Source organism: Artemia sp. Qi Xiang Cuo, chromosome 3, assembly GCF_049724085.1.
Source record: "Artemia sp. Qi Xiang Cuo chromosome 3, ASM4972408v1, whole genome shotgun sequence".
Lineage (NCBI taxonomy): Eukaryota > Metazoa > Arthropoda > Branchiopoda > Anostraca > Artemiidae > Artemia > Artemia sp. Qi Xiang Cuo.
In genome coordinates, this window is record NC_142796.1 from 64,119,916 (window position 1) to 64,146,637 (window position 26,722).

A 26,722-nucleotide genomic window follows, 5' to 3' on the forward strand; every position below is an offset into this window, starting at 1 on the left:
ATTTTCTCGTAAAAATACTGTTGATATTGTCTTTTATCCTTTCTTGCATGAGCTAAGATTTTCTTCAGATGTAACCACTGTCAATGTAACTAACAGACACTGTAGGTACAGCTTCATAATTAGTTGTGTACTGGCCTGGTAAAACAAACAGGAACTACTCTGGAATGCAGAGGGCGGCCTCCTCTTAACTCACTCGCTCCTAACGTAAAGTCTTTATTCCCTCAAATTAAACAAACAGTGTGATTTAAGACTCTTAATAAAAAAATAATGCAAAAACTCAAAATGTCATGTACAGATTGAGTGACTAAGGAGATGGCCGTCCTCCTCATTCCAGAATACCTCCTGTTCGTTTTATGTTTTTTTGTTGCTCTTACTTACTTTCAGTTCAAAAAACTTGTTTTTTTTACTTATTATACTATCTTTCATCTCAACCCGGGAAAATCCCCCCCCCCCCTGTAAACTTCCCTCCGAAGAATTTCTTCTCAAAATAAAGTTCGCCCCGTGAAACAACCCCGCCTCTCTTCAAAAAAATCCAACCAAATGGCTATATAAAAATTTTAATCGGATGTCTTTAGAAGAGAAGGGGCCTCGGAGGGGCTAGTTGCCCTCTGGTCTTTTTGGTTAGAGGCAACGCTTTGGTCATGAGGGTTTTGGCCAAAATTACCGCTTAAAAAGAAAAATACCCCAAAGTTTTCTTTCTTTATATTAGGCTCCTCTTAGTCTAATAAATTAACGGCTATAAGTTTCAAACTTATCAGGGACAAAAAAAAACGAACCATTTCCAAATCCCCTGACACCCCCCCCCCAATAAAATATCGGTGGTTCTGTTAGCATGAGAACAATTCTTTAAAAGTTTTGAGAGAATCGCACACCCAAGATCAAATATATCCCCCCCCCCGCATGTTACCTAAATAGCTGATTTGTAAACAAGCGGCCAATGCGCTATTTACCGCTCTGGGGGTTTTGGGGGTCCTTTCTCTCCAGAGGAATTTTCTTTAAACCTTTCAATTATTCTGAGAAAAATGACCATCTTAAAACCTTGAGCGGATGCCTTTGAAAAGTCCGCGGGGAGCAGGAGAGATATTAAACAGGGCAACGGTGGAAGGTTAGACCACCAATCAGTTCCAGATCCTAAAAAGTCACTGGAACTTTCAAGTTTACCGTTGTCACGGCATTTATTTGTTTTTTTTTATTTTATGCCGAGTTTGTTTTTTGCTCCTCGACAGAAAGTTTACGAGCAATTTTTTCATTACAGGACCAGGAGATAGCATTATTTATTTATTGTTGAGTGTATATAAAACCGCACACGAGTTATTCTCACTGTGGGTCATTAATTTCATAGTTTTGTCAAAACATTTTTTATTGATTTATAAAAACTTGAACCCCCCTCCTCAAATCCCTGTACACAGGTGGGAATTTTTTTTTTATGTCTGAAAGACATGGTCTGTCTCAGTACTATTGATAAAAAAAAACTAGCAATTAATTATATTCGTATTTATTCAGCATCCACAATTAAATAATAAATAAACAAAAGCCATCTTTAGTAAACCTCATAACCAAAGAAAATAGGAAACTGAACGAAAAGGACTCTGGCCGTAAAAGGAATTAATAACTATTACCGATAATTCGAATGCAGCGCTACCCGGCAGAAATAAACAATTTCTAAATGAGATTAAATTGACTTCATACTGAACTTACTAAAATTTAGCTAAAAGTCAACGTTTGCTTGGAACCGTAGACAGCATGTATGAAAAACCGGCATCTACCTGAACAATTTTGTTGTAACCGACAAATTCTTCTTCTTCTTCTATTTACATAGGCGGGCTTTTCAGTTGATACTATTTAGCCCTTTTCCTTTTGCTTCACTCTGTGGGCTGAGCAGAGCTACTGGCTTGGCTGCCTCTTATTTATTAGATATCCTATGATATCTTTCAGTAGATCCTTTGACTCAAGGAGTTTGAATATAAGATGATGACAAATTTTCAGCATGTGTTCGCCTGACTTGATTTTCTTCCAAAATCTTTGACTGTTAAAAGCAAGTTTATCATTTCATCCTTACAAAAAAAAAGAGAAAAGAAAAAAACCTGAACGAATTGTGGTATAAAAATGAATTTTATTCGTGTCTCCGGCTCATGCAACCTCCCCACCCCCCACCCACCCACCCGGAAGATTTGAATTTATTAGGGTTTTGGCAAAACCTTGGAAACACATTTGCATTTCAAATTCAAAAACATGAAAAGGTTGTTTCTTTATGAGAACAACCATAAAAACTATTTTTCAAAGTTGAAATACAAAAGAACAGAAAATCCTAATAAATGAAAATTACCCGATTCTTTCGAAGAATGTGGCAGTGTTTTCAAATGCAGTTTTTTCTGTGGCAGTCTGGTAGTTCTTCTTTTAAAGAATGGGGTAGTCTTTTCAAATGCAGAAGTGTGCGTGGAGATAAATTAAAAAATGGAATAATACTTTGACAATCATACTTTTGTTTTATGATTGTTCGTCTAGACATGCAATCTTGCTGCGTAGCACTAGAGGGTGTATACATCCACATGATATAGTATACGTATACATTTAGATGTCCGTGAGTTTTCGGTTTTCCATGCTCTTTGGGAATCAGAGAAATTAATAACTTCTACCGAAAAGTGTTAGCTTCTCGTGTTTTCTATTGCAGTCTGGATGGATGCAATTCATTTCCTTTGATATGGCATATGGTTGGTCCAATGAGGAACATAGACTTTGAACCCCAATTGCCAGTACTCCTGGTTCTGCATCAGTTCCCCTACAAAAATACTTGAAAGTAATACTAAAGATAAAACTTTTTATAAAAAATATAATTCATTAAATGAATTTTTTATTACTAATTAATTTCCAATATAATTATTCTTCAAAAAAAAAACGTTTGTTTTTAACTTCTCGAAACAAGACAATTACAGAGATAAAAAAAACAATCTGGTCGCATTTCTTCAAAAGGTATATACGCATTTAAGTATGTTACGCAATAAAAAGATATATCTAGTCAATAGCTCAAACCATGAAAAAACAAATATTAGACTCGTTCTTTTACACTTAGATCTTATATCTAAGATCTTACAGCTCACTAATGTGAGCAAATAGTGTGAAAGACGCCATATTTCTAACATACATAACACTGATGAAAGAACTTAGATGATCTACTCACTCTTTTGCACTAAGATCTCATATCTTTCAGCAAAGATTTAAGTTCTTTTGTATTCATCTTTGTTGTAAGATCTTTCAGCTGACTAAAGTTAGCAAAGAGTGTGAAGAGCGCCATCTTTCTGCCATATAGAACAATGATGAGAAAACTTTGAGGATGTGCTAATCATAGAGCCATTTTTTATCAACAAAATATTAATAATAAGATATTTACTATTTATTCAAATATAATCTTTTTTATAATAATATTTGTTATAATATATTTAAGCCCACAGATATTAGCAATAAGCGTGAAACAAGTCATCTTTCTGCCATATAGAACAATGATGAGAGAGCTTTGAAGATATACTCATCTTTGTTCTCAAACCGCTGATCAGAGCAGAATGATGAAAGACATTTGCATAAAAAAGACAAAAGATGCAAGATCTTAGCACAAAGATGAGTAAGAGAACAGCCCTAATACATCGGATGATAACAATGTTTATGATTTATAATGTATCATTTAACTTTTAAAAAATAAAAATAATTGAAATACATGCTACTACTAAATTACAACCAAGAAATAATGAAAAATACAAATATCCTTCGTAGGTGTAATTGTAATTAAGAATTAGCAAACTGTCACCGATTGAATTTTTAGTCCTGAAAAGAAGTATCATACTCTCTACAAGGTCTCAACACTGGACACATGGAGTGCTGCATTAAAAACTTCACGGTTTTGAAACAACACAAAAAAAATTTAGTGGAAAATCATGGTTTTTAGGTATGAATTGACCTTAGATACGTTCGATGGGGCAAAAAATATTAATTTTAATGTTTTTTGTATTAGATGTACTTTCGGAGACCACGCTGTCTTTACATGATCATAAATAAAAATTCCACTAGAGATAAAATTCTTTTAATAGACAGCGCTTCGTAAACAGTCATAGAAATTGACCAAAAATAACAGATTTTTTACTACTGATGACGGCTACTGCATATGGGACTGAAATATTTGGTGTTTTTGGTGAATTTCTATCACTGTTTGTCTGTCTATTAAAAGCTGTCTATTAAACCTGTCTATTAAAATGATTTATATCCCGATTTGAACTTTAATTTATCTTGGTATTATAAGAATTTTACTTGTACCTTTTAGTCAAGGACAGCTTTTAACGCATCTGAGATCCTACTTTTTGAATTTTAAACCTTATATATGTGAGAAAAGAAGATTTAACCCATTTTTGGAAAAAAGAACGCAAAAGACTCTCGCAATCCAAACATTTTAAGGATTGACCAATCAGTAAGAAGATTAGAGTCAAAATTTTTCGGAATTAGGAAGCAATGAATGGCATTTGTACCTGTATCTTAAGTACACCGAAAAATAAAAACCTACTTTTAGCTGAGTTTTTGTCTTGAAACCCTTACGATATCCCTCACGGTAACCCTAACGGGATCTCAACACTTCTTCAAAACATGTACTTCATAAAATTGATATAGAAAAAATCAAGGAAATAGATTTTTCACTTTAAATCTAAATGTCCGTACATACCAATTTTGACGTAACTGTTCGGAATTTCTGGTGTGGATAATTGTCAAACAAGATGCTGATAGACTAGTTTGTTCAAAAACTCAGTAAAAATCTAGGCCTCACTAGGCCACTTCTGCCTAGGGCAGAAGCTAACCCTATTTCTGACATTTCAGGCAGTGAGTGAAGCTCTATTTTGATTCCAAGTTAAAAGTGCCTGACGTATTGGTCAAGATGTATATACACACACACACACACACACACATATATATATATATATATATATATATATATATATATATATATATATATATATATATATATATACATACACAGAATGTATATACGTATATACATAATAAACACAGAATAATAATATATACATATATGTATATATATATATATATATATATATATATATATATATATATATATATATATATATATATATATATATATATATATATATATCGGTTTCTCTTTGCTTAAGGAAAAATCTGTCTTTAACACACACAAAAACACAAAATAATACAAAATAGAGTATCCTACCTTGCAGAATCTTTCTTAATATTCTCCTCGCACCCCTTGTCCCCACAGAAAGGAGCAAGGATCATATTCTTCCTATCCAGTTCTTCCACAAGATCACTGAGACTAAAACACTCCTTGGTGTGGCTTTTCATGTCCTTGGTGGCCTTTTCCAACATCGAACACTGAATAGTATCAAGCAAATTCTTCACACGTTCTGACGCATTAGCACGAGAAAAGGTTGTCTTATCACCCGTGTCCCTCTAAACTTCGACAAATTCATTTTTTTCTATTTCCCGTTTAATAAATTAAAGTCTAACATTCACACCCAGGAAAGAATCTTACTATCAAAACATAGAACGAAGAACCACAAAATATTCCAGTAATAAAATCTAATACAAAACAAAGGCTAAAAGATGTAAAGTGTATAGAGATCAATTTGACTCAATGTCCAGAAGAAAAAAAAACAGAAAAAGAGATGTTTTGATTCTAGTAGATTTCATCTCGCGAATAAAATGGCAAGAATTTTCTCGCATTAGCTTTCACAGTCGCCAAAAATGTCAACAAAAGACAAAAAATTAAGACACGATATTGGGAAAAGACAGATAAAAAAAGAGACAGAAAACAAAAGAAAACAGACAAAAAAACAAAAAAAAAGATAGTTTGATAGGAAGTAATTACATATTATGAATATAATGGCAAGATTTTTCTCACCTTCTCTTGTATATTTTGAAATTTTGACAGGAGTTTCGAAGTACAGTTTATGAGGGGGTTGGTAAAAATGTCTTCTAAAAATGATTAAATAGAGTATATTGATTTATTTAGCATCTAAGACCTATTGCCCAAGGCTTTAAACAGTTATAAAAATTTATGAATAATGAAAATTCTGCATGAAACATCCTTTCAGTGAGTAAAAAAAAAAAAAACAATCAAAAATGATTGTATACGGTAAACAATCATTTTTTGATGCAATGTAGGGTGTGATTTTTATAGGGTGAGAAAGCTTGTGAAGCATTATTTTTATTTTGATGTGTGGTGTTAATTGATATTATTTTTTGAGACAAGACCGTCAATAATGCATTTAGAAAAACAAACAAAAAAAAACAAACAGACCAACCCTTGCTTGTAAAATTCTACACAATATGAATGATTTTTTTTTTCGTTTTTGTTCCATATACCATTTTAGACACTTTAACTTTTTGTCTTGATACTAAAGCATGAGTCCCCTTTCGTCTTTTTTTAGATTCTGATCTAATTTCAATTTGTCAAATCTTGCACTGACCTTGAGTTCCCAATGGCTACACTTCCCACCTGCCACATAGTTTTCCCTGTAATCTCCTTTTACACGAATACCATTACTATTCAATTCGTTTTCAAGCTGCTTACATAATTCATAACGGCGCTTTCGATGTTCTTCTTTGGTTTCGCCGGATCTCATTCCTTGGAGTGTGGGACTTACAACAACCTAAAAAACAAATTAATGGGTCATTGGAATGGAAACAACAGATTGAAAAACAAACTAGTGGGTCAAAGGAGATACATGCCATTTTTGTTTTGTTTCACAGGAGCATTAAACAAAAGTTTTACGAGAGTAACTCACTCGACTATTCTACAGGAACACACACGAAACTCCTTACAAGGTAAAGAAATATTGGAGGCATTGGAGGGTTCATGAACCGTTTTTTATGTCATTAATCATACACTGTAGAATTTAAAAGATAATAAATCATAAATATAGCAAAATGAAAACCGGGACACAGTTTGTGTGAGCTGTGAAGCAGCGAACAGTGAAGTTACGGAACCCGTTGGAGGTCAAACTACAACCAAAGTATAGTGCCCTATATTTTCGTGTTAAAGTGTTCTTAAGTTCAAATGGTTTATTTTAGTATTTTAACAAATCAATCAAAGTACTCCTTAAACGGTACGTTGAGAGAAAATAGCTCCACTTTTTAAAAACCAGGTTAAATCATACTGAGAAGCAAATCTAGACAGATAATAAATGTAGTTTGGAGGGACAGATAACTCAGCCTATTTAAAAACCATAAGGTTTGTTTTCACAAGCAAAGGGACGATACACAATAAAACACTGATAAATAATAATAATGATAAAAAAAAAAAAAAAAAAAAAAAGAAAAAAAAAAACAGAAAGGAGAAAATAAAGTTCAAGTCCTTTTTTATTACAGTTTCAGCTAAAGTAATTTAATTTTATATATAAATTATCCTTATATTTTTACACATCAGAAAAAATTTCGAGGAGGGAAGGCTCAAACACTATGCCCCTCCCCCTCCCTAATACGGCCTTGTACCCTGCATCAGGTCTTTGCGGTAAAAAAGGTCAAAACCAAGTGAAGTGGAGAAGAGTGGCCAATGTCTTGGCTGGACATCCCGTAAGTTGTGTTTAGTGTCAAAGAGACCAATTAAAAAGTAAAAAGCCAAGTATTTCTGATTGCTGAATCGAACCTCTTAAACTTGAAATTGACCAGAGCAGTGCTTTCAGTTTCTAACATAATTTGCACTTATACTGAAAACATATAAATATTTTCTATCTTATAACTTTAATAAATCAAATAATATTTATACTTTTATTACTAATTATCAGCATATGTATATTAAACTGACAATGCACATTCATTTGTGTTTTTTTTTTCAGTAAAGTGCAAATTATGTTCTGGCCTGTGAAGGCACAGGGGTTTTGAGCCCTACTCATGTTAATTTTTGCTCGTTTTGAGTTTGAGTCTGTTGTTTATTGTAATTACTGTTCATTTTGTGTTTCATTTATTTATCGATGCTGATTTGTGGTAGTTTCACGCTTGATAGATTATTTGATTTTATTTTTGCTCATTTTTGGTTTAATGGAGCTCTTAACTTTTCTTTGAAAAACTTATTTTGAGGAAAGTTTTTTTTTTAATTAATTTATGTTCGTTTTATATCTACATATTCTTTTAAGGGAAAAATAAAATTATTCGACTATTCCTTTCGACTATTGGTAATTTTTTGCCCTTTTTATTTTCAATCGAGTGAGCCCTTTTCGAAGTTCCTAAGACAACTCTTTCGGTACGAAGTGCCCTGCTCTAAACAAAAAAAAAGAAAAAATAATACATTGTACCCAGATCGATGTTTACTATAAAAAGGTCAAGTTTTCCAATAGCTTTCGACTACTAAAAATGGCTCTAGGCCCTTGAATTTCCAATCAATTGAGCTCTTTTTGAGTTTAATGGAGTTCTTTACTTTTCTTTGAAAAACTTATTTTGAGGAACAAGTTTTTTAATTAATTTCTATTCGTTTTATATTGACATAGTCTTTCCAGGGAAAAATAAAATAATTCTTAAATCTTTTTTGTTTTTTTAAGACTTTATACTTTGGCCTGCTATTTGTACACTGTAGAAAAATTTTCAGGAAATTTTTAACAAAAGCCATTTTGAAAATTTGTACACAAACATACCTCATCTAGTTGAACTGAAATAAAAAACTTGATGCTAGTCGTAAAAAAAATCTGTTTACTTTGTTTGATAGCTTCGATACACTTACGCTATTTTGATTCTGTTAAATTTTAAGAGCAAAAGTAGCCCCGATAGTTTTAACAAAATACCCTCAGTCGTTCTTGGGATACTACTGAGATGCCTTATTGGGAATTATCATTAACAAAGTGCATTTTGATTTAATCTTAAGGCAATATTTAGTTTTTGAACATAATAGGCAAATGGGACTGTAGGCGTGGGAGGGGGACTAGTTGCCCTCCAATCACTTTCGACTATTATCAATTTTTAGCCCTTTCTATTTTCAATCGAGTGAGAACTTTTCGAAGTTCCTAAGACAACTCTTTCGGTACGAAGTGCCCTGCTCTAACCAAAAAAAACAAAAAATAATACATTGTACCCAGATCGGTGTTTACTATAGACAGGTCAAGCTTTGAAATAACTTTCGACTATTAAAAGTAGCTCTCGGCCCTTCAATGTCCAATAAATTAAGCTCTTTTTGATTTTCTAAGGCAACCCTGTCTATAAATACGTTATATACACCCCAAGGGCATAAATTACCACCCTTGCCCTAAGGGTTGTGAAGGGGGTGTCATCCTCAAAGACCTAATTTTCAGAACATCCAATTACGATAAACAAAATGGCTATCTCAGAACTTTGATATGATGTGTTTGGGGACATGGTGGGTGTAAGAGGGGTGTTAGTTGCTCAAAAAGGGCGTTAGCCCTTTTAATTTCCAATCGAATGAGTCATTTTTGAAGTTTCCACGACAATGCTTTCTATAAAAACCTTATTTGCCCCAGGACATAATTTACACCCCGGGACCTGAGGGCTCTGAGGGGGTCGTCACCCTAAAAGACCTAATGTCCGGACAGTTCAACAACGTAGAACAAAATGGAAGTGTCTGGGGGAATGGTGGGCGTGAAAGGGGGTTATTTGCCATCCGATCACTTTCGACTATTAAAAAGGGCACTAGCCATTTCAATTTCCAATCGAATGATTAGTTTTTGAAATTTCTGCGACAACGCTTTATATAATAAAAAAAAAACCTTAGATACCCTAAGCGACATAACTTACCATCCTTGCCCTGAGGGCTTAGGGGGTGTCATCCTCAAAAACAATATATCCATACTTTTTAATTATGTCGAACAAAATGGCTACCTAAAATTTTTCATTGGGTGTGTTTCGGGAAATGGTGGGTGGGAGAGGGGTGTTAGTTATCCTCCAATCACTTTTGACTATTACAAACGGCACAAACCCTTCTAATTTCCAATTGACTGAGCCCTTTTTTAAGTTTCTACAACATCACTATCAATAAAAACCTTATATTCCCCCGGGGCATAACTTACAAACCCTTGCCCCGGGAACTCTGAGGGGGGTTATCATCATCAAATATATTTTTTAAAACTTTTAAGTACGTTGAACAAAATGGATATCTAAAAAATTTTATTTGATGTGTTAGGGGAAAAGTGGGCGTGAGAGAGGAGTTAGTTGCCCTTAAATCACATTCGACAACTAATTAGGGCATTAGTCCTTTGAATTTCCAATCAAATGAGCCCTTTTTTTCAAGTTTCTACAATAAAGCTTTCAATAAAAACCTTATGTGCCCCCAGGGCATAACCTACAACCTTTACTTCAAGGGCTGTGGGGGGTTGTCATCCTCAAAGACCTAATTCCCACAACTTTCAACTACGTTAAACAAAATAGCTATCTCAAAATTTAGATCGGACGTGTTTGGGGAAAAGGTGGGCGTAAGAGAGGGGTTAGTTACCCTCCAATCACTTTCGACTATTAAAAAGGGCACTAGCCCTTTGAATTTCGAATCGAACGAGCTTTTTTTGAAGTTTCTACTACAGCGCTTTCTATAAAAAAAAAAACGTATATGCCCCCAGGACACAACTTACAACCTTTGTCCTGAAGACTGTGGAGAAGTGTCCTCCCCAAAAACATAATTTCTATCTAGAAATCAACTACGCTGAATAAAATGGCTATCTCAAAATTTTAGATTGGATGCGTTTGGGGAAATGGTGGGAGTGAAGGGGGTGTTAGTTGCCTTCCAATCACTTTCCACAAATAAAAATGGCAAAAGCCACTCCAATTTTCAATCGAATGAATCCTTTTCGAAGTTTCTACGACAACTCCTTTGAAACGAAGTGCCCTGGTCTAAGACCAAGAAAAAAAAAAAAAAAAAATTGTGCCAGCATCATTCTTTACTTAGACAGCGCTATTGCGCTGCCTATGATATAATATACCATAGTGGACAATCTAATATAAAAAAAAAAAAATATTTTAACGATATATTTTGTGATAAGTCTATATCGTGAACTGGATATTTTAAATAAATTTGCATTTATTAATGAGCAGTTTATAATATTTTGGAAGTATCTAGATATTCAAACTATTTTTTAAATTCTTCACAAAGGTTTCACGAAAAGATCAGTTTGTAATAAAACAAAAAACATTCTATCGGGTCATTGTTTCGGATATAGAACCATTAGTGAAAGTTTGGAACAATTCTGGTTTTATTCAAATAAGTTATATAAGTTAGAAACCGCAAACGAAGCTAGAAGAGAATTTTGATCTTACAATTAATGCTAGTTCAAACTTGTTCATAGGACTTGGGTTGAGTTGATTCAACCAGAGTTTGATTTTAGTGGGGGTTGAGTTATGTAAAGCTAGTATTTTGTTATAATAATACGTGTGAAATGAGTCAGCCCAAGGAGCCGTCTTTGACGGACCGTACTGAACTATGTCTTCGTTTGCAGCCGAGTGACATCAACATAGATAGCCAATCAGGTCAAATTCATCTATGGCGGTGTTTGCCTCAACCTCGGACGCATTAATTGGTTAATAGTTCCAATTTCTCTTGGCTAACTCCACCTGAAAAGGGCAAATGAAGACCCTACTTATCCCCAAAACTTTTAATTGAGATAATATTAATCAATTTTTTCCAAGTACAGCAACTGTGAAAGATATACGAAAATAAAACAAAATTACCGAAGTTCTTAGAGTTTTAGATGATGACAAAAACCTCGGACTGTATAAAAAAAAGATACATTTCAGAATGTAAGTTTTTTAGTACTAAAAAAAGCTTACTGTTCTAATTAAATGAACACAGTGGGCCATGAGTCGTTCTTAAGAAATTGGAACATAATTCAAACTTTGGCATAAAGAGCGAGCCGATAAGGAAGAGCAACCCTCCTCATATATGTAATAATCTATGTTCGTTTTAAGTTTTAATGTTGCTCTTTACTTTCAGTTGAAAAATTTGTTTTTCTCATATTTATTTTCTGATCGTTTTTTAAATAGTGCCAGAAAATCTGGCTAAACCTCCACGGAAAAATCCCTCCTCCCCACAATATATTCTCTAGACAATTCAATCCTGGTGTGAATTTACCCCGGACAATTACCCTTAACATCTCCACGCGTAACCTTAAGTCGGCAATAAGAAAGCAAGATATAAGACGAATTTCGTATTGGAAGTTTGGCAAAGTCCTCTAGTGTAAAATTTCCCCTTAAGAATTCACTCCCTGGAAACTTCCCTTCCCATGGAAAATTATCCCCGTGGTAAATCCCACCAGAAAGTACCCACCCCACCCGAAAAATGTATGCATTCTTCCCAATAGCCAATACTACACGTAAGCAATGGACAAATTTCGTAACTCAAAGACCTTTACTCAGGGACTGTGGGGGGGGGGGGTCATGATATATCCGAAAGTCAGAATTATTCGGCCTTTCAACAATAATGAACAAACTGACTATCTCAAAATTTTGATCGGACGATTTTGAGAAAAAAGAGGCGTTGGAGGTGGCCTGATCACGCTCAGTTTTTTTTATCACTTAAAAATGGCCCTAGAACTTTTAATTTCCGTTTGAATGAGCCCTCTCCCGATATTCTAGGACCACTGGGTCGATACAATCACTCTTACAAAAAACAACAACAAATAAACACGCATCCGTGATCTTTCTTCTGGTAAATAATTGGAAATTCCACATTTTGCGGATAGGAGCTTGAAACCTCTAAAGTAGGGTTCTCTGATACGCTGAATCTAACGGTGTGATTTTTAATAGGATTTGACTTTAAGAGGGCGTTTCCACCTTTTTTCGAAAATAAGGCAAATTTTCTCAGGCTAGTAACCTTTAATGGTTATGAGTAAACTTAATGAAATTTATCTATTTGAAATAAGAACTTAAGTCCGATTCTTCTTATATTTCCTTACAGTTCGTTACCACGAACTGTTTGATATCAAAATTCAGTTTTTTAGTTGTTTTTTTTTTTTCACTATTTTGTACCAAGAAAGGCTTCAAATGTAAGCATTGATCTACAATCATAGGCTCAAGATCATCCGGATAAAAACTCAATAGCTCACTAACATGGTTCGTGATTTCTGAGGCGTGGATTTGCGCGGCAGTGGAGGGCACCTGGCACTATGATGATAAAACTTATCGGTCCAATTTTTACGAAAAAAATCGCTCAATGATAATTTATTGCGCCCCTGGCATTGTGCGCCGCTTGGCCTGGACCTAGTAGGCCTATCGGTAAAGCCTGCCCTGTAGATACGATATAATTATGAGCTTGGCCACAATTCGTAACGATATTTATAGTGATGATGATATTAGGGATGAGAAAGCAAGAAAAAGAAATTATGTCTTTACAGACAAACAACTTTAATATGGATGAAGCGAAAGAAATATATAGATGGCGGAGAAACTATTTTGGAACGCATCAGGTAGTTTATAAGGTAACAAGGTGACTTTATCATGTAATAGTACTCCAAATACTTACTAAACTTTTCTTCTGAATGTTTCTTGACTCCTGGTGATGGTTGGAGGGAGCATATACACCCCCCTCCCCCCAGTGGAAGTAATGTGCTCTTTGGGTCAATCAGACTGGGTTGAGAATTAAGATAAAGACATTTAAGGGAAACTTGCCTGTACAGGGGCTACTCTAGGTGGCAGAACCAGTCCCTTATTATCAGCGTGGACCATGATTAGGACACCAATGGTTCTGGTCGTAATACCCCATGAGTTCTGCCATACATAGCTTCTCTCTTTAGTCTCGGGATTCTTGAATCCAATGTCAAACATTTTCGATAAATTTTGCCCAAGCATATGTGAAGTCGCTCCCTGTAAAAAAAAAAAAAAAAAAAAAAAAAAAAAAAAAAAAAACGTGATCAACAAAATTAATAAATAAATTGTTACTAATTCCTTTTACTTTGCATTATACAATTAAAAATTATCCACTTATTTACACAAAAACATGACAAATACTTGAGGGCACACACAAGCAGTTTTTTTTTTTTGTTATCCCCAATAAGAAAATAGAGCAGACGACTTATTTGAAAATCCTGAGAAACTTATGATAATTCGGGAGGCAAGGAGATAACTACGCGGCTGTGTTTTTACAGTTTTGCGTACCCCAGGGAAAGGAAAACAAATCAATAGACTTTATTTTAATATAAAATTAAACGAGGTATTAATACCTTTTGTCTATTTTTTTTTATGATAATACGAGGTGACTGGAGGAAAGTTGCAGAAATGATTGATCGATTTTTTTTGTGTGACTCGAGTAGTAGCTCAAAGACGAAAAAGTGTACACATTGGTGCTGTGTTATCAATATTGTGTGAGTTGTTGCTGCGAATATTTGGTATCAAGGGTAATTTCATTTTCCTTGCACTCCCCTAAGATAACGTCTTCCTACAAGTTCATAGGCAGGTCAGAAGACTGAATTCAAGATGTCTTTCATGTACATAAGTGTATGCATATAATTCAGTCGTAGTTACTCAATAAAAAAAGAAAATAAGGCATTGAACTTCGACAGATGTAAAAAATATTTATATGTGTTATACTTGTATGTTTATAAATTTTAATGTAAACTTTATTTATTCCATTTATTTATAAATTAAGTGGTAAAATAACGTAAACTGGATAATGTATGACCATCATAAAAATGTGCATACTTAGCTGTTAAAATAATTTTCTCTAAGCTTTTCTATTCTAAGACACTCCATTCAGAAGTTCAAAGGACTTGAAAATAACCGTAAAACTTTAGACTTATTGGCTAAATCAATACCAGAACAAAAACAACATATAGACACTTGAGACTTACAAGAACTTATTATAGTTCTTGTAGTTCTTTTAGTCCTTATACATAAAGAACATACATTTGAAAAACACAGACTTTTCCTTGTAGTCTTTATACACAAAGAACATAAAGAAACTTGAAAGTTACAAGAACTTATAATAGTGCTTATAAATTATAATAAAATCATATAATTATTACCTAAATAGACGCCAGACCCTAAAGAAATATTATTGTTATACACGAGCAGGTATACAGCTACAAGATATCTAACAAAAATGGTGGTACGACTAATAGAGTTTGAGACATAAATTACCGGTTTTGCCTGTTTAAAAGGAGAAGGGAAGATTTACTAATTCAACATACCGATTATGCAGACAATTTTTTTTTCTTTCTGAGGAAAATTTTATTGTGATAAAAATGGGAACTTTCATTGACAAGGAAGACATAAGCCATCGATGATTTAGCACCTTTTAAATGATTTACCAAATTTTACTGTGGTAAAAACGGAAATTTTTATTGCCAAGGAAGACACAGGCCATCAAAGATTTACCGATTTTTAAATAATTTACCAAATTTTACTGTGATACAAAATGGGAATTGCCAAGGAATACACAATTGCCAAACTGCCAAGGAATACATACGCCATCAATGATTTACCAATTTTTAAATGATTTACCAAATTTTAATGTGGTAAAAATGGGAAGTTTTATTGCCAAGGAAGACATTAGCCATCAATGATATACCAACTCACTGCTCAAGCAACTATTTTACGAACTGAGATTTCAGTAAAGACGTGATAAAAACATCAATGTCAATAAAATAAATGTCTGAGATGCCTGATAAATTTCACTAAAAAATTTGCTCAAATTGCACCAAACGGCAGGGTTTTCGCAACCAAACCAAACAAAATTTTCTGAAAATCTTTGATTTTGAAACTTAAATTTTCTGAAAAAAAAAAAAAAACAGAAAAAATGGAGGCACTGGGATAACCTAACTTATTTTATTTAATATAATTATGGTTCAAGTATTTAATCTATTTAACTCGTATTATTTAAATATCCCAAAGCATTGAACTTTATCAGATTTTTAACGGTGAAGATTCAGATATCCAGCATCTTTAAATATTTAACGCTTACTTAAATAGGTAAATAGAGCCTAGTGAAACATATGCTATTATAGCAAAAGCTGCGTACTTGCCGACTGCATGAGAGGGGAGGGCCTGCTATCGTCCCTTTTCAAAACATTTTTTCAATGAAGCCTCCCCCCTTAAAATACAAAATTTATGACCTGAAATATACATTTGGAGAAACATAATTAAAAGATGCGTTAAAAGTGCAACGAAGATGGAAGCCACACGCAAAAATAGTTTTAAACGAGGTACGAATTTTCGACTTCCATGGTCTATCTTTGTATGGAGACATTATGTTTCAAACATTTGGTATCTTTTGATGGAGCAATATTTCATCAAAGACGAGCAATATATATAAAAAACCTTTCAGATTAAATCCACGCCGTGTTTCACGCAGAATCAAAAACACAAATATTTAACTTAAATATAAAACGAAAATTAAAAAAGTAGATACCTGGATGCCTCTGCCACTAGCAGGAACAAACGCTTCAACGGTGGTGGTGAAATCGGCACCGGCAAATTTTTCTTTTTCTGATTTTCTCCCTTTTATAACGGGAACAGCTAATAGGTCGGTGTAAATCCTTTCATATAGATCTGAAAAATATTTAATATGCCAACAGGTAAAAAAAAGGGAGAGAGAATGCGAGAAGAGAGAGAGAGAGAGAAAAAAGGGTAGAGAATCAAAATGTTTTGTAAGTACAGAAATTCATGTGCTAGAAGAGTGCCAGAACAAACGGAAATTACGACTGAAAGATGTGAATAGCTTTCAAGTCGAACTAGATTTATACAAACGAACATTGGACGTCATTTATTATCAAGCTTAATTAGACAAACTTTCAACTACTTGACACAAGCACTTCTCATCTACTGTAAACGACTGGACAGACTGGAAAGTCGCAACTTTGACACTTTTTCATGGACCTCCTTCCTCTTCTTTGATTATATGGAGACGCCAATAGATAACCTACCACTTCCTCAAAGTAAGTACCTTCTTCCTCTTCTTTTATTATTTGGAGACGCTAATAGATAACCTCCACAATAGATAACCTACCACTTCCTAAAATACCTTCTTCCTCTTTTCTGATTATTTGGATACACTAATAGGTAGCCTACAGAATAGATAAACTACCACTTCCTCTAAGTACCTCCTACCTCTTTTTTTATTATTTGGAGACATTAATAGATAACATCCACAATAGATAACCTACCACGTCCTCAAACTACCTTCTTCCTCTTCTCTGATTATTTAGAGAAACTAACAGATAGCCTAGATAATAGATAAACTACCACGTCCTCACATTACCTTATTCCTCTTCTTTCATTATTTGGAGACGCTAATAGATAACCTCTACACAATTCCAGGACCTAAACTTAATTTAATTGCCATAGAATTGGTTAAACTTGAATCAGGCAAGCAAATCGTTATCATCATAGTTTTATTGCAACTTTGAAAACACATGCGATTATAAATGACTTTATTCAATTAAACTCAAGAAGAAGTATTTCGCTAAAAGATAACTGTCTATAAGCATCAAAATTTTTGTCTTCGCCTGTTCAAGTTTTTGACAGCAACATGTCCCCTATTGAAGACACTGACGAGCATTAAATACTCATACATGGGCCACTCAAAGAATACACGGAATTTCTGTAAACAAGTTAATGGCAACCATTCCTGGATCCCTGAAGGATTTGTAATCTAGACTTTTTAGATGGTTGAAAAACTCTCCCAGACGCCTATTATGTAGAAGATTTGACTAAATTGAAAGCAGAATAAACTAAAAATTGTTTAAGAGAGCTCCATCTTTCAATATCCCTCTATCATCGATCAAACTTGCTGTAACATCCATCTTAAAGAACGGATCTAGCTCCATCTGACCTTTATTTATTCCAAAACCTCAAAGAAAAGTTGAAAGGCGTCCATTATAGTAGCACTGATGAAGGGGAAGATGCAGCAAAACAGAGGCTCATCATTAGTATTGAAAATCAGTAGCACTGATTTCTTTAAAAATGACACAAGACGACGGAAGCACCGCTTTTAGATGTTCATCGACCTCCATGGAGGTTATGCTGAAAAGTTGCTATAGAAAATTAATTCTAAAAGGAAATTAAGGTACATGTATGATATACACCCTAGATCTCAAGTTGTTTAATCATTAACGCATTAAAGAACCGGTTTTTTCGTTATTTCTTTCAGCTTAGCGTCAGACAAGACAGAGACAAGTGACGGAATAGATGGAAAATATATAATTTGGGCTATATATTTGCACTTGGGGTGGGGGCAATTTATTTGCCCCCCCCCCCCCCAATTTACAACAATTATACTAACAAAGTACCAATAAAAAAACACTAAAAAAAGTAAAGTAACAAAATTAAAAATTAAAAAAAAAAAAAAAAAAAAAAAAAAAACATACTAAGCTACATAATATGCAGAATAACTGTATCCCCGCTAATGTGTAAATATATATCCCAAATTTATTTATAAAGTATTATATTTTTATCTTAACTTGGTATATTTCAAAGCATTGAGGGTCAGAGAAACATTTTAGAAGAACATTAGGTAGGGCGTTTATAATACAAGTAAGAAAAGTAATAGTAAAAAAAAGTAATATTGAATATTCCTTGTAACACGGCCACATACTTTATACCGAAGACAGTCAAAAACCAGCCTGAATGTTCAAATTAACAAAATGGCGTGTTGGTGCTTGACCTGAATTACAATAATTCCATCAAATGTTCATATTGTATTTCGCTTGTAATTGTACTTCGATGGGAGAACTGTAATTCGTATCGTATGTTTGTACCTAAGGTGAGTTAAAACAGATAAGGGATTAAGAGGAAGATATGTATTAGAAAGTCCACATTTTTGTGTGTTAGGAGGATTATTTCCTCTTTTCGTGTGTTCGCTCACAATACCAGCCGGTCAAACCCGACAGTTCTAAATGTCAAACATTATATAACTCAAAGAAGATGAGAAGTTGATTGAACAGGAAACAGTTTAGACAACTAACGTTCATTGATATACAAACATTATCATGAAACACAAAATGTTGCCACTCACTAATGCTAACTTTAGCGATTGTTTTTCGTTTGGAGAGATTTGGAGAGATTTCTAAAAATTAAGGGATAATGGAAAAGCTACAATGAATCACCTAATTTTATATGAAGACCACAAGCTTCTAACCCTGATTTTTAGTTATTGAACTAATGCAAAATTTCTAAAATATTGACAAAACATTTTAGTCGCCATATATACATAATACATAGCGATTTTCATTGTCTTTTGAGAGACTGTTTAAAATTCAGGGACTAATGCAAAGTTTCTGGTTTTTTATTTGGAGACTTTTAAAAATTCAGGCACTAAAGCAAGGTTTCTGAAATATTTTTTCGATTCTGAGTATTTTTGGTTTTCCCTCCTCTATTGACCCCCCCCCCCTCACCGGCCCTCAGAAATGGGGGAACGAAGGGCCTCTGAGCTTCCCCTTGAGGCAGATCCCATTTATTTTTGATTCTGAGTATTTTTGATTTTCCCTCCAAAATTGACACATCGGAGAGGTAAAGCTAGGTCAACTCACAATGTCATTCTATCGTTGTTAGCCATTTTCGGGGACTAAAAAATCGGGGACTAATGCAAGGCTTCAGAAGTACTAACAGAACAGTTAAGGCAAAATGCATTTTAAATATCTATAGGGGAGGGGGACTTCCCGGTTTTTTCGATGTCTTCAATGAAAATCCCTAAAAAGCGATTTTTTAATGAATATCTAACAAGCCGTTTTCAAATCAAAATCAAGGGAAGGCACAGCCCCAATCCCTAAATTAACGCCACTAGTAGTCGCATAAGTCACTATTTTAGAAAAACATATTAAACATTGTACGCTTCTGAAGACTGTGGCAACCCTATAGAGCCTTTGCGGAAGGATATTCATGCTCTCTGCATAGGGATAAATTGCTCAAGTCAGATCATTTTTTGTTACTTTCCTCTACAATAGAAGATAAGGAACACATATTCCTCATCTCCAAGTAGAAATGAGCTTAGTAGCTACAGTACAACTGTTTCATATACTTGCCAGTCTAAGTTACTCATTTATTTCTTGCCAGTCTAAAGATCATTTATTTCATTCATTTATTAGATAAGCTAGCAACACAGTTGTGACAGACAAGAGGCAAAAATTAGTTTTGCAATTAATTAGATTTGCTCAATTATTTTCACGGTTCAATGTGGCAACAGTGACGAAACATCGATACTGTTCTAAGCACTTCATAATTTTATTACATCCTTGAAGAAAAATCTTAGAAAATCGCGGTTCTCAGAAATGGAAAGAACTCTGATGGAAGCAGGGCGCAAAGCATATTTGTAATTTGATGTCCTTGATAAGTGTCCACTTCACCAATTCGAACAACCAGATTTCATTTTCAACTCTTTTGAGCAATTTTTCAACACTTTTGTGACAAACACAAAAAAATATTTCGCAACTTCCACTGAACATAATATTATAAGTGCCTTTACCCCCCCCCCCCAAAAAAAAATACTTGTAGTTTCAACTCAATCCCCTAGCGGTGTGACAAAATAGGGTAGACCTACCAATACTACGCGTAACATTCGTCATCATTCTTCTATGACTGTTAATATATAATAAGAAGTACTTGCTTGGCTTCAGATTCCCGTTGTATAGTACCAAAAAAGAGCTAAAGATTAGTGATTGGATGTGAGTTACCGACATGAAAAATTATGTAGATAGACAATCTTACCAAGAATTATTTTTTCTTCTAAATTTCTCGGCGATTGTAAGCGGATTTCGAATTAGTTTATACTGGATTTCTGTTAATTTTTAAATTTTATCCTTAAAATAGCAAAAATCCAGAATTTTTGTAATAAGTAAATGTAGAAAAATTAAATCAATACAGAAAACAATTTACCAAGAATAGCGAACACTTCAGACTCCGCTTCTTCTCTAGTTGCAAAGGCAGTATGGCCTTCCTGCCACAAGAACTCTCTTGTCCTCAAAAAAGGACGAGGTTTCTTAACCTCCCATCTAACAACATTATTCCATTGATTCAGACGTAAAGGCAGGTCTTGATGTGACTGAATCCATTTAGCATACGAAGGGTACATAACAGTTTCAGAGGTCGGTCGGATGGCTATTGGTTTTGCTAATGTTTTATCACCAGATTTAGTGATCCATGCAACCTGAAATTACGACATATGTTGATTAAAAAAAATCCTGAAGTAGAACAAAGGCTTTGAAAGCTGTATATTCACAAAAAGAAATTCCAATTGGCTAGCTGTCCAACCTAAAGAATTAATTTTTTTATTCCCTATTAAAAACCTTTCCTATTTGTTTTTACATAAACTGACTTCTTTAGATGCAGATTTAGGAGCCAAAGTCCATTATCACCAAAGTCGCCAAAGTTGCAATGTTGCCAAAGTCGCGATGTTGCCGAAGTCCCGATGTTGCCAAAGTCGCGATGTTGCCAAAGTCGCGATGTTGCCAAAGTCACGATGTTGCCAAAGTCGCGATGTTGCCAAAGTCGCGATGTTGCCAAAGTCGCGATGTTGCCAAAGTCGCGATGTTGCCAAAGTCGCGATGTTGCCAAAGTCGCGATGTTGCCAAAGTCGCGATGTTGCCAAAGTCGCGATGTTGCCAAAGTCGCGATGTTGCCAAAGTCGCAATGTTGCCAAAGTCGCAATGTTGCCAAAGTCGCAATGTTGCCAAAGTCGCGATGTTGCCAAAGTCGATATGTTGCCACAGTCGCGATGTTGCAAAAGACGCGATGTTGCTAAAGTCGAGATGTTGCCAAAGTCGCGATGTTGCCACAGTCGCGATGTTGCCAAAGTCGCTATGTTGCCAAACTCGCGATGTTGCCAAAGTCGCGATGTTGCCAAAGTCGCGATGTTGCCACAGTCGCGAGGTTGCCAAAGTCTCGATGGTGCGAAAGTCGCTATGTTGCCAAAGTCGTTATGTTGCCAATGTCGCGATGTTGCTAAAGTCGCGATGTTGCCAAAGTCGCGTTGTTGCCAAACTCGCGATGTTGCCACAGTCGCGATGTTGCCAATGTCGCGATGTTGCCAAAGTCGCGATGTTGCCAAAGTCGCGATGTTGCCAAAGTCGCGATGGTGCCAAAGTCGCGATGTGGCCTAAGTCGCGATGGTGCCTCAGTCGCGATGTTGCCAAAGTGGCGATGTTGCCACAGTCGCGATGTTGCCAAAGTCGCAATGTGGCAAAAGTAACGATCTAGCTACCGTCGAATGCGTGCCACAGTCGAGTGGTATACTAAGTCGCGTGGTTTATAACGTGGAGAGTGGTCCAAAGAGGAGATGTAGCCAAAATCGAGAGGTTGCTACCATGACAAGGTATACAATGTCGAGAGGTTGCCAAAAAATCGATGTTGACAAAGTCGCTATGTTTCCAAAGTCGCAATGTTGCCAAAGTCGCGATGTTGCCAAAGTCGCGATGTTTCCAAAGTCGCGATGTTGCAAAAGTCGCGATGTTGCCAAAGTCGTGAGGTTGCCAAAGTCGCGATGTTGCCAAAGTCGATATGTCGCCAAAGTCGCCATGTCGCCAAAGTCGCCATGTCGCCAAAGTCGCGATGTTGCCAAAGTCGCGATGTTGCCAAAGTCGCGATGTTGCCAAAGTCGCGATGTTGCCAAAGTCCATTGTCGGGTTACCACCTTCGGTGGTAACCAGACAATGGACTTTCGAGACTGGCACCAATGGATTTTGGAATTAATTCTGACGGCCACTTTGATCTATCGGCTGCAGCTTCCCCGACGATCTGCAGTCCATTCCTGTGCCGTCTCCAACCATGCCTCCGGAAACGGCCACATAGTTAAAGGTCCTCTTTGAATTTTCACCAAAGATTCTTTCTCTGTCCTCCCGGCTGTTGCCTCCAGGAGGGTGCTGGCTCACAGACGAAGACGTCTCAATATATCATACCTTTAGGGCAAATCAAATTGAGGTCAAGAAGCTTAAAGTAACGTCTTTTGATGACGAGAAATAGCTTTTCAGACTGGCCACAACAGCTCCTTTCTTCAATACTGGGAATTCTAGACCAAGCATTGATTCGGAGTCTATAATAACGGCAGCGGTGATCGAATAAGCGGTCACGTCTCACAGGTATAGTATTACAGCTCGAATGTATACTATGTAGGCTCTGACTGGTTTTTGTCGAGATCACAAGTGTCTTGCTTCACATCCGGAAGCCTTTATCCACGGAAAAAAAAATGGATAAATAAAACATGAATAAAATTAAGGAAACACATTAGCGCTATAAAAAAAAAAGAAAAAAAAAAGAGAAAAAGAACAGAAAACAAAACGGAACCCATATTAAAAAAAAATCCAAAAACAAACTTTAAAAAAATGTTAACAAAAATTAAAAAATAAGAAAAAAATATCAGAAAAAAAAGATCCGTTATTAATATATTTTAGTATTAATTTTAAATGGAAAGGCAGTGTTGTCTAAGAATTATTTACCAAAACTGTAGTTAATCTGATAAACAGTGTTTAAGAAATTCTGTAGATATTTTTAGATCAAGATGATACTTCTCAAGTGATCCGAATGACCTCCAATTTACAAGTATGCGAAATTTCGAAATTTCTAAAAAAGTTTTGAAATCTAAAATTTCACCATTATTTGACAGCAATCATACCGAAATTGTAACAGCTCCTCAAAAAAAATCCTAAAAAATGTTATATATACGTTTTGGTAAAAACTGGTTCTTCTAACTCTATGTATCCCAATTTTGGAGGCTCATATGACACTCAAATTAAATAAAATTTCTTCTTCAAACGTTGCATCTCTTTTTGAGACCAAGATTAACTCAAATTCACCAAGATTTTTGTCAAAATTTTTGAATTACTTCAAAAAGTTCTGAAAGTTGAAAAGTCCCCATTATTTTTCTGGAAAAAATAAAAATTATAATGTGCATAAACATCTAAATTAAAAAAATGGATGTTCAAAATCATTCTAAAAAAGTGTTCGGGGGTTCGAACACTAGAAAGGTTGAACAACAATTATGTGGACACTCTTGTTCTAAAAAAAAAAAAGACTCGACACTAGAAAAAACAACTTTTTTAAATTTAAGTACAGTGGTAGTGGTTATTTTTAATAAAATTGATAAATCACTATCAGAGATAATATGTAGCAAATAAACTATCTCAAAGATTAAAAATATTACAACAAATACAGTGCATGCAATTGATGAATGAGCAATATAATCAGAACACAAAAAATTATTTTTCTGACATAGCAAGGATAATCACTGAGAAATTATATAACTTTAAGTGAATTGTATCGAATATGTTGTTTAGAACTAACTTAAGAACAAAACCAAAAATATAAAAAATTCAAGCAATTTTCCCCGATTCAATGAAACCTAAAAAAAAAAACTTTCAGGTTTATTATGTAGAGGAATTGAAAAATTTTTAGTCCTCTCCATTGTTTGTTTATTGAATTGTCCAACCTGCAATCATAAGGTTTATATTTCCTGCAGCAATTGCGGTAAGTTATTTTACATAAGATATAGGTTAAAAACAGGGGGCTTATCTGGCTAGGGATTCGGGGGGAGAGGGGGCACCTTCCCCTCCAGAAATTAGTTTGCCCCCCAGTTGAAATTTAGTTTCTTCAAATATCTTGTCAAAACTAAGATAAGCCTGCATAATTCAGAGACCCACGTCAGTTTCCTCCAGTATTTTTTTGCATTTATGGTACTATATGGCTCGTCTTTTTCCACTGTCATTTTCACTTGATCAGGGACAATTTGGTTCATCTCCCCCCTTCCCCAGGATTTTGACAAAAATAGGACCCTGGTTTAAAAGAACAGGAGAAATGAAGTTTGATTGTTCGAAATGGTTTTATAGGTCAGGAAATCAAAAAAAAAATCGGGAATTAAATTTTTAATGAAATTACGCCATTATACGCCATACGCCACGACCTCCATACGCCATTTTACAGTGTTTGGTAGCAGCAGGCACCAAAATAAAAAAAAACGATGGTGAAATAAGCAAATAAAACCTATAAACAAATTGCATCGAACTGCTTAGGAAAGCGTAGCTTCTTTATAAAGGTGTAGTCGCCGTAGGGAATTAACAGAACGTCAATGTTTTAATTTCTGCAAATGAAAAGTTTTGCCAAAATTTAACTAATAAATTTTGCTTATTTACTTTGACGGTTCGACCCGGCAACAACGACGAAAATCTGTTACTGCCATAACCAAAGTATAATTTTGAAAGATCAACAAAAAAATCTTGAAAAAGCGTGGCTTTCAAATATGAAAAGACCTAGAACAAAATATTTTATTTGATTTTGTTGTTAAGTTTACCCTTAACCAATCCATAGAACAAGGTTTCTTGATGATATAATATTGATGTGTGATTAAACTTACATTGCCTTGCTTACCTTCCCTTTGAATGCAGCTGAACAAACCTGTCTCGGCAATTATTTCACAAGTTCAAAAATGTCAAATACGACCCTTAGGATGATATATCGAACAACTAACAGAAGGGAATTGAAAGGTATAGAGAAAAAAGAAAACATACCTCTGGTGCAAAATCCTCCAAATGTTTCTCCTCTTTTTCAAGGGCTGACTGGGAAACGAAAATAGGAAAGTAGCAATTTTCGACACCAAGTTTCTTTATTTCTCCATCAAGGAAATTTTTTATAATTTCCCAAATGGAAAATGCCCAGGGACGAAGTATGTAATATCCACTGACATCATAATACCCAATCATTTCGGACTTCTTGATCACCTTAAAAAAAGCTCGAATTTTTGTACTGTAAAAAGGTATTTAAAAATGAGCATTTATTCGCAACACCTAACATCATCGAAACTACGGACAAGTATTCGCAACCGCTGACATCATAACGCTCACCGAAAAGAGGTTTGAATTCGTATCTTTTTCAAAATGGATAAAATCTGTGCATTTATTTTTCCGTAAAATAATTGTACTTTGTATAATAAGATTAAAGTAATAAAAGAGATATTGCGAGAATCAGAAACAAGCAAGGTACCAGACCAAATGGAATTTATCATTTAAGTGAAGATGATCAAATTTAGGCTCCCTGTTTCAAAATAGGCGAAAAAGACCAGGTCAAAGTGAAAAATTCTATTTTGTCCGGTATCAACCTTGCCTGTTGAGACCTTCTGGTAATTATTCATCTTCTAATTTGTAAAAAAATTATCATTTTGTCTCCTAACAATTTTGATCTCCGCATATTAAAATTATGACTTCGTAATCACCTCAATGAAATTTCAATTTCTGTGTTGTATAAACTTATGAATAACTGTACATTTATTTCTCTGATCCAAGTACAAATCATAACCAATGTGACTACTTTCATGTAGCACTTACCTTTCTACGCCTAAAGCCTCACCTACCTATACGTAATTATCCCGTAATTCTCGCCATTTGTACATCTATTACATTGTGACCATCATGAAAACCAATGGTCAACCCTTTACTAGAGATCAGTTAATGGATATTAGAAAGCCTATATTTCTATTAGCTAACTCATCTTTTGAAGAAATCTTCCTGAAAGACGGTCAGACAGATCTTTATTTTACCTCTCACAATGCCATGGATTCAGTCCTTTCAAGGTCTAAGGAACAAACCGTTGGGGGTTCCAAAACGTTTGCCACTTTAAAAGAAGTAGAAAAGTCGTATAAATACGTGATTTATGGTGTTGACACCGGTATACTAATAGAGGAATTTACAGTTAAACTAATTGATTCTTCGGGCCATCCCGTCCACCCAACAACATCCACAATACTCCGCTTAAAAAATGATGGTAATCTTATACCCAGTCGCTCGGTTCTCATTGTATGCCAAGAAGA

General features: G+C 34.8%; 1 protein-coding gene across 1 annotated transcript; it reads right to left on the minus strand.

Moving 5' to 3' along the window:
* Positions 1-2,622: 2,622 nt before the first annotated feature.
* Positions 2,623-26,323, minus strand: LOC148954408 (bifunctional glutamate/proline--tRNA ligase-like). The gene is made up of 8 exons (XM_089087247.1): positions 26,313-26,323; positions 25,428-25,662; positions 20,809-21,079; positions 16,349-16,488; positions 13,612-13,806; positions 6,486-6,668; positions 5,228-5,466; positions 2,623-2,779 (listed from the first exon to the last, which is right to left on the minus strand). The coding sequence occupies exons 1-8, from the start codon at positions 26,321-26,323 to the stop codon at positions 2,623-2,625; spliced, it is 1,431 nt and encodes a 476-aa protein (XP_088943373.1).
* Positions 26,324-26,722: the final 399 nt, after the last annotated feature.

Coding starts and splice junctions, on each gene's coding strand:
- LOC148954408 (XM_089087247.1), bottom strand. Junction 13,807..16,348: donor CTAGTGGCAGAGGCATCCAG/GTATCTACTTTT, acceptor TTTTTTTTACAG/GGAGCGACTTCACATATGCT. Junction 5,467..6,485: donor GTAGCCATTGGGAACTCAAG/GTCAGTGCAAGA, acceptor GTCGAAGTTTAG/AGGGACACGGGTGATAAGAC.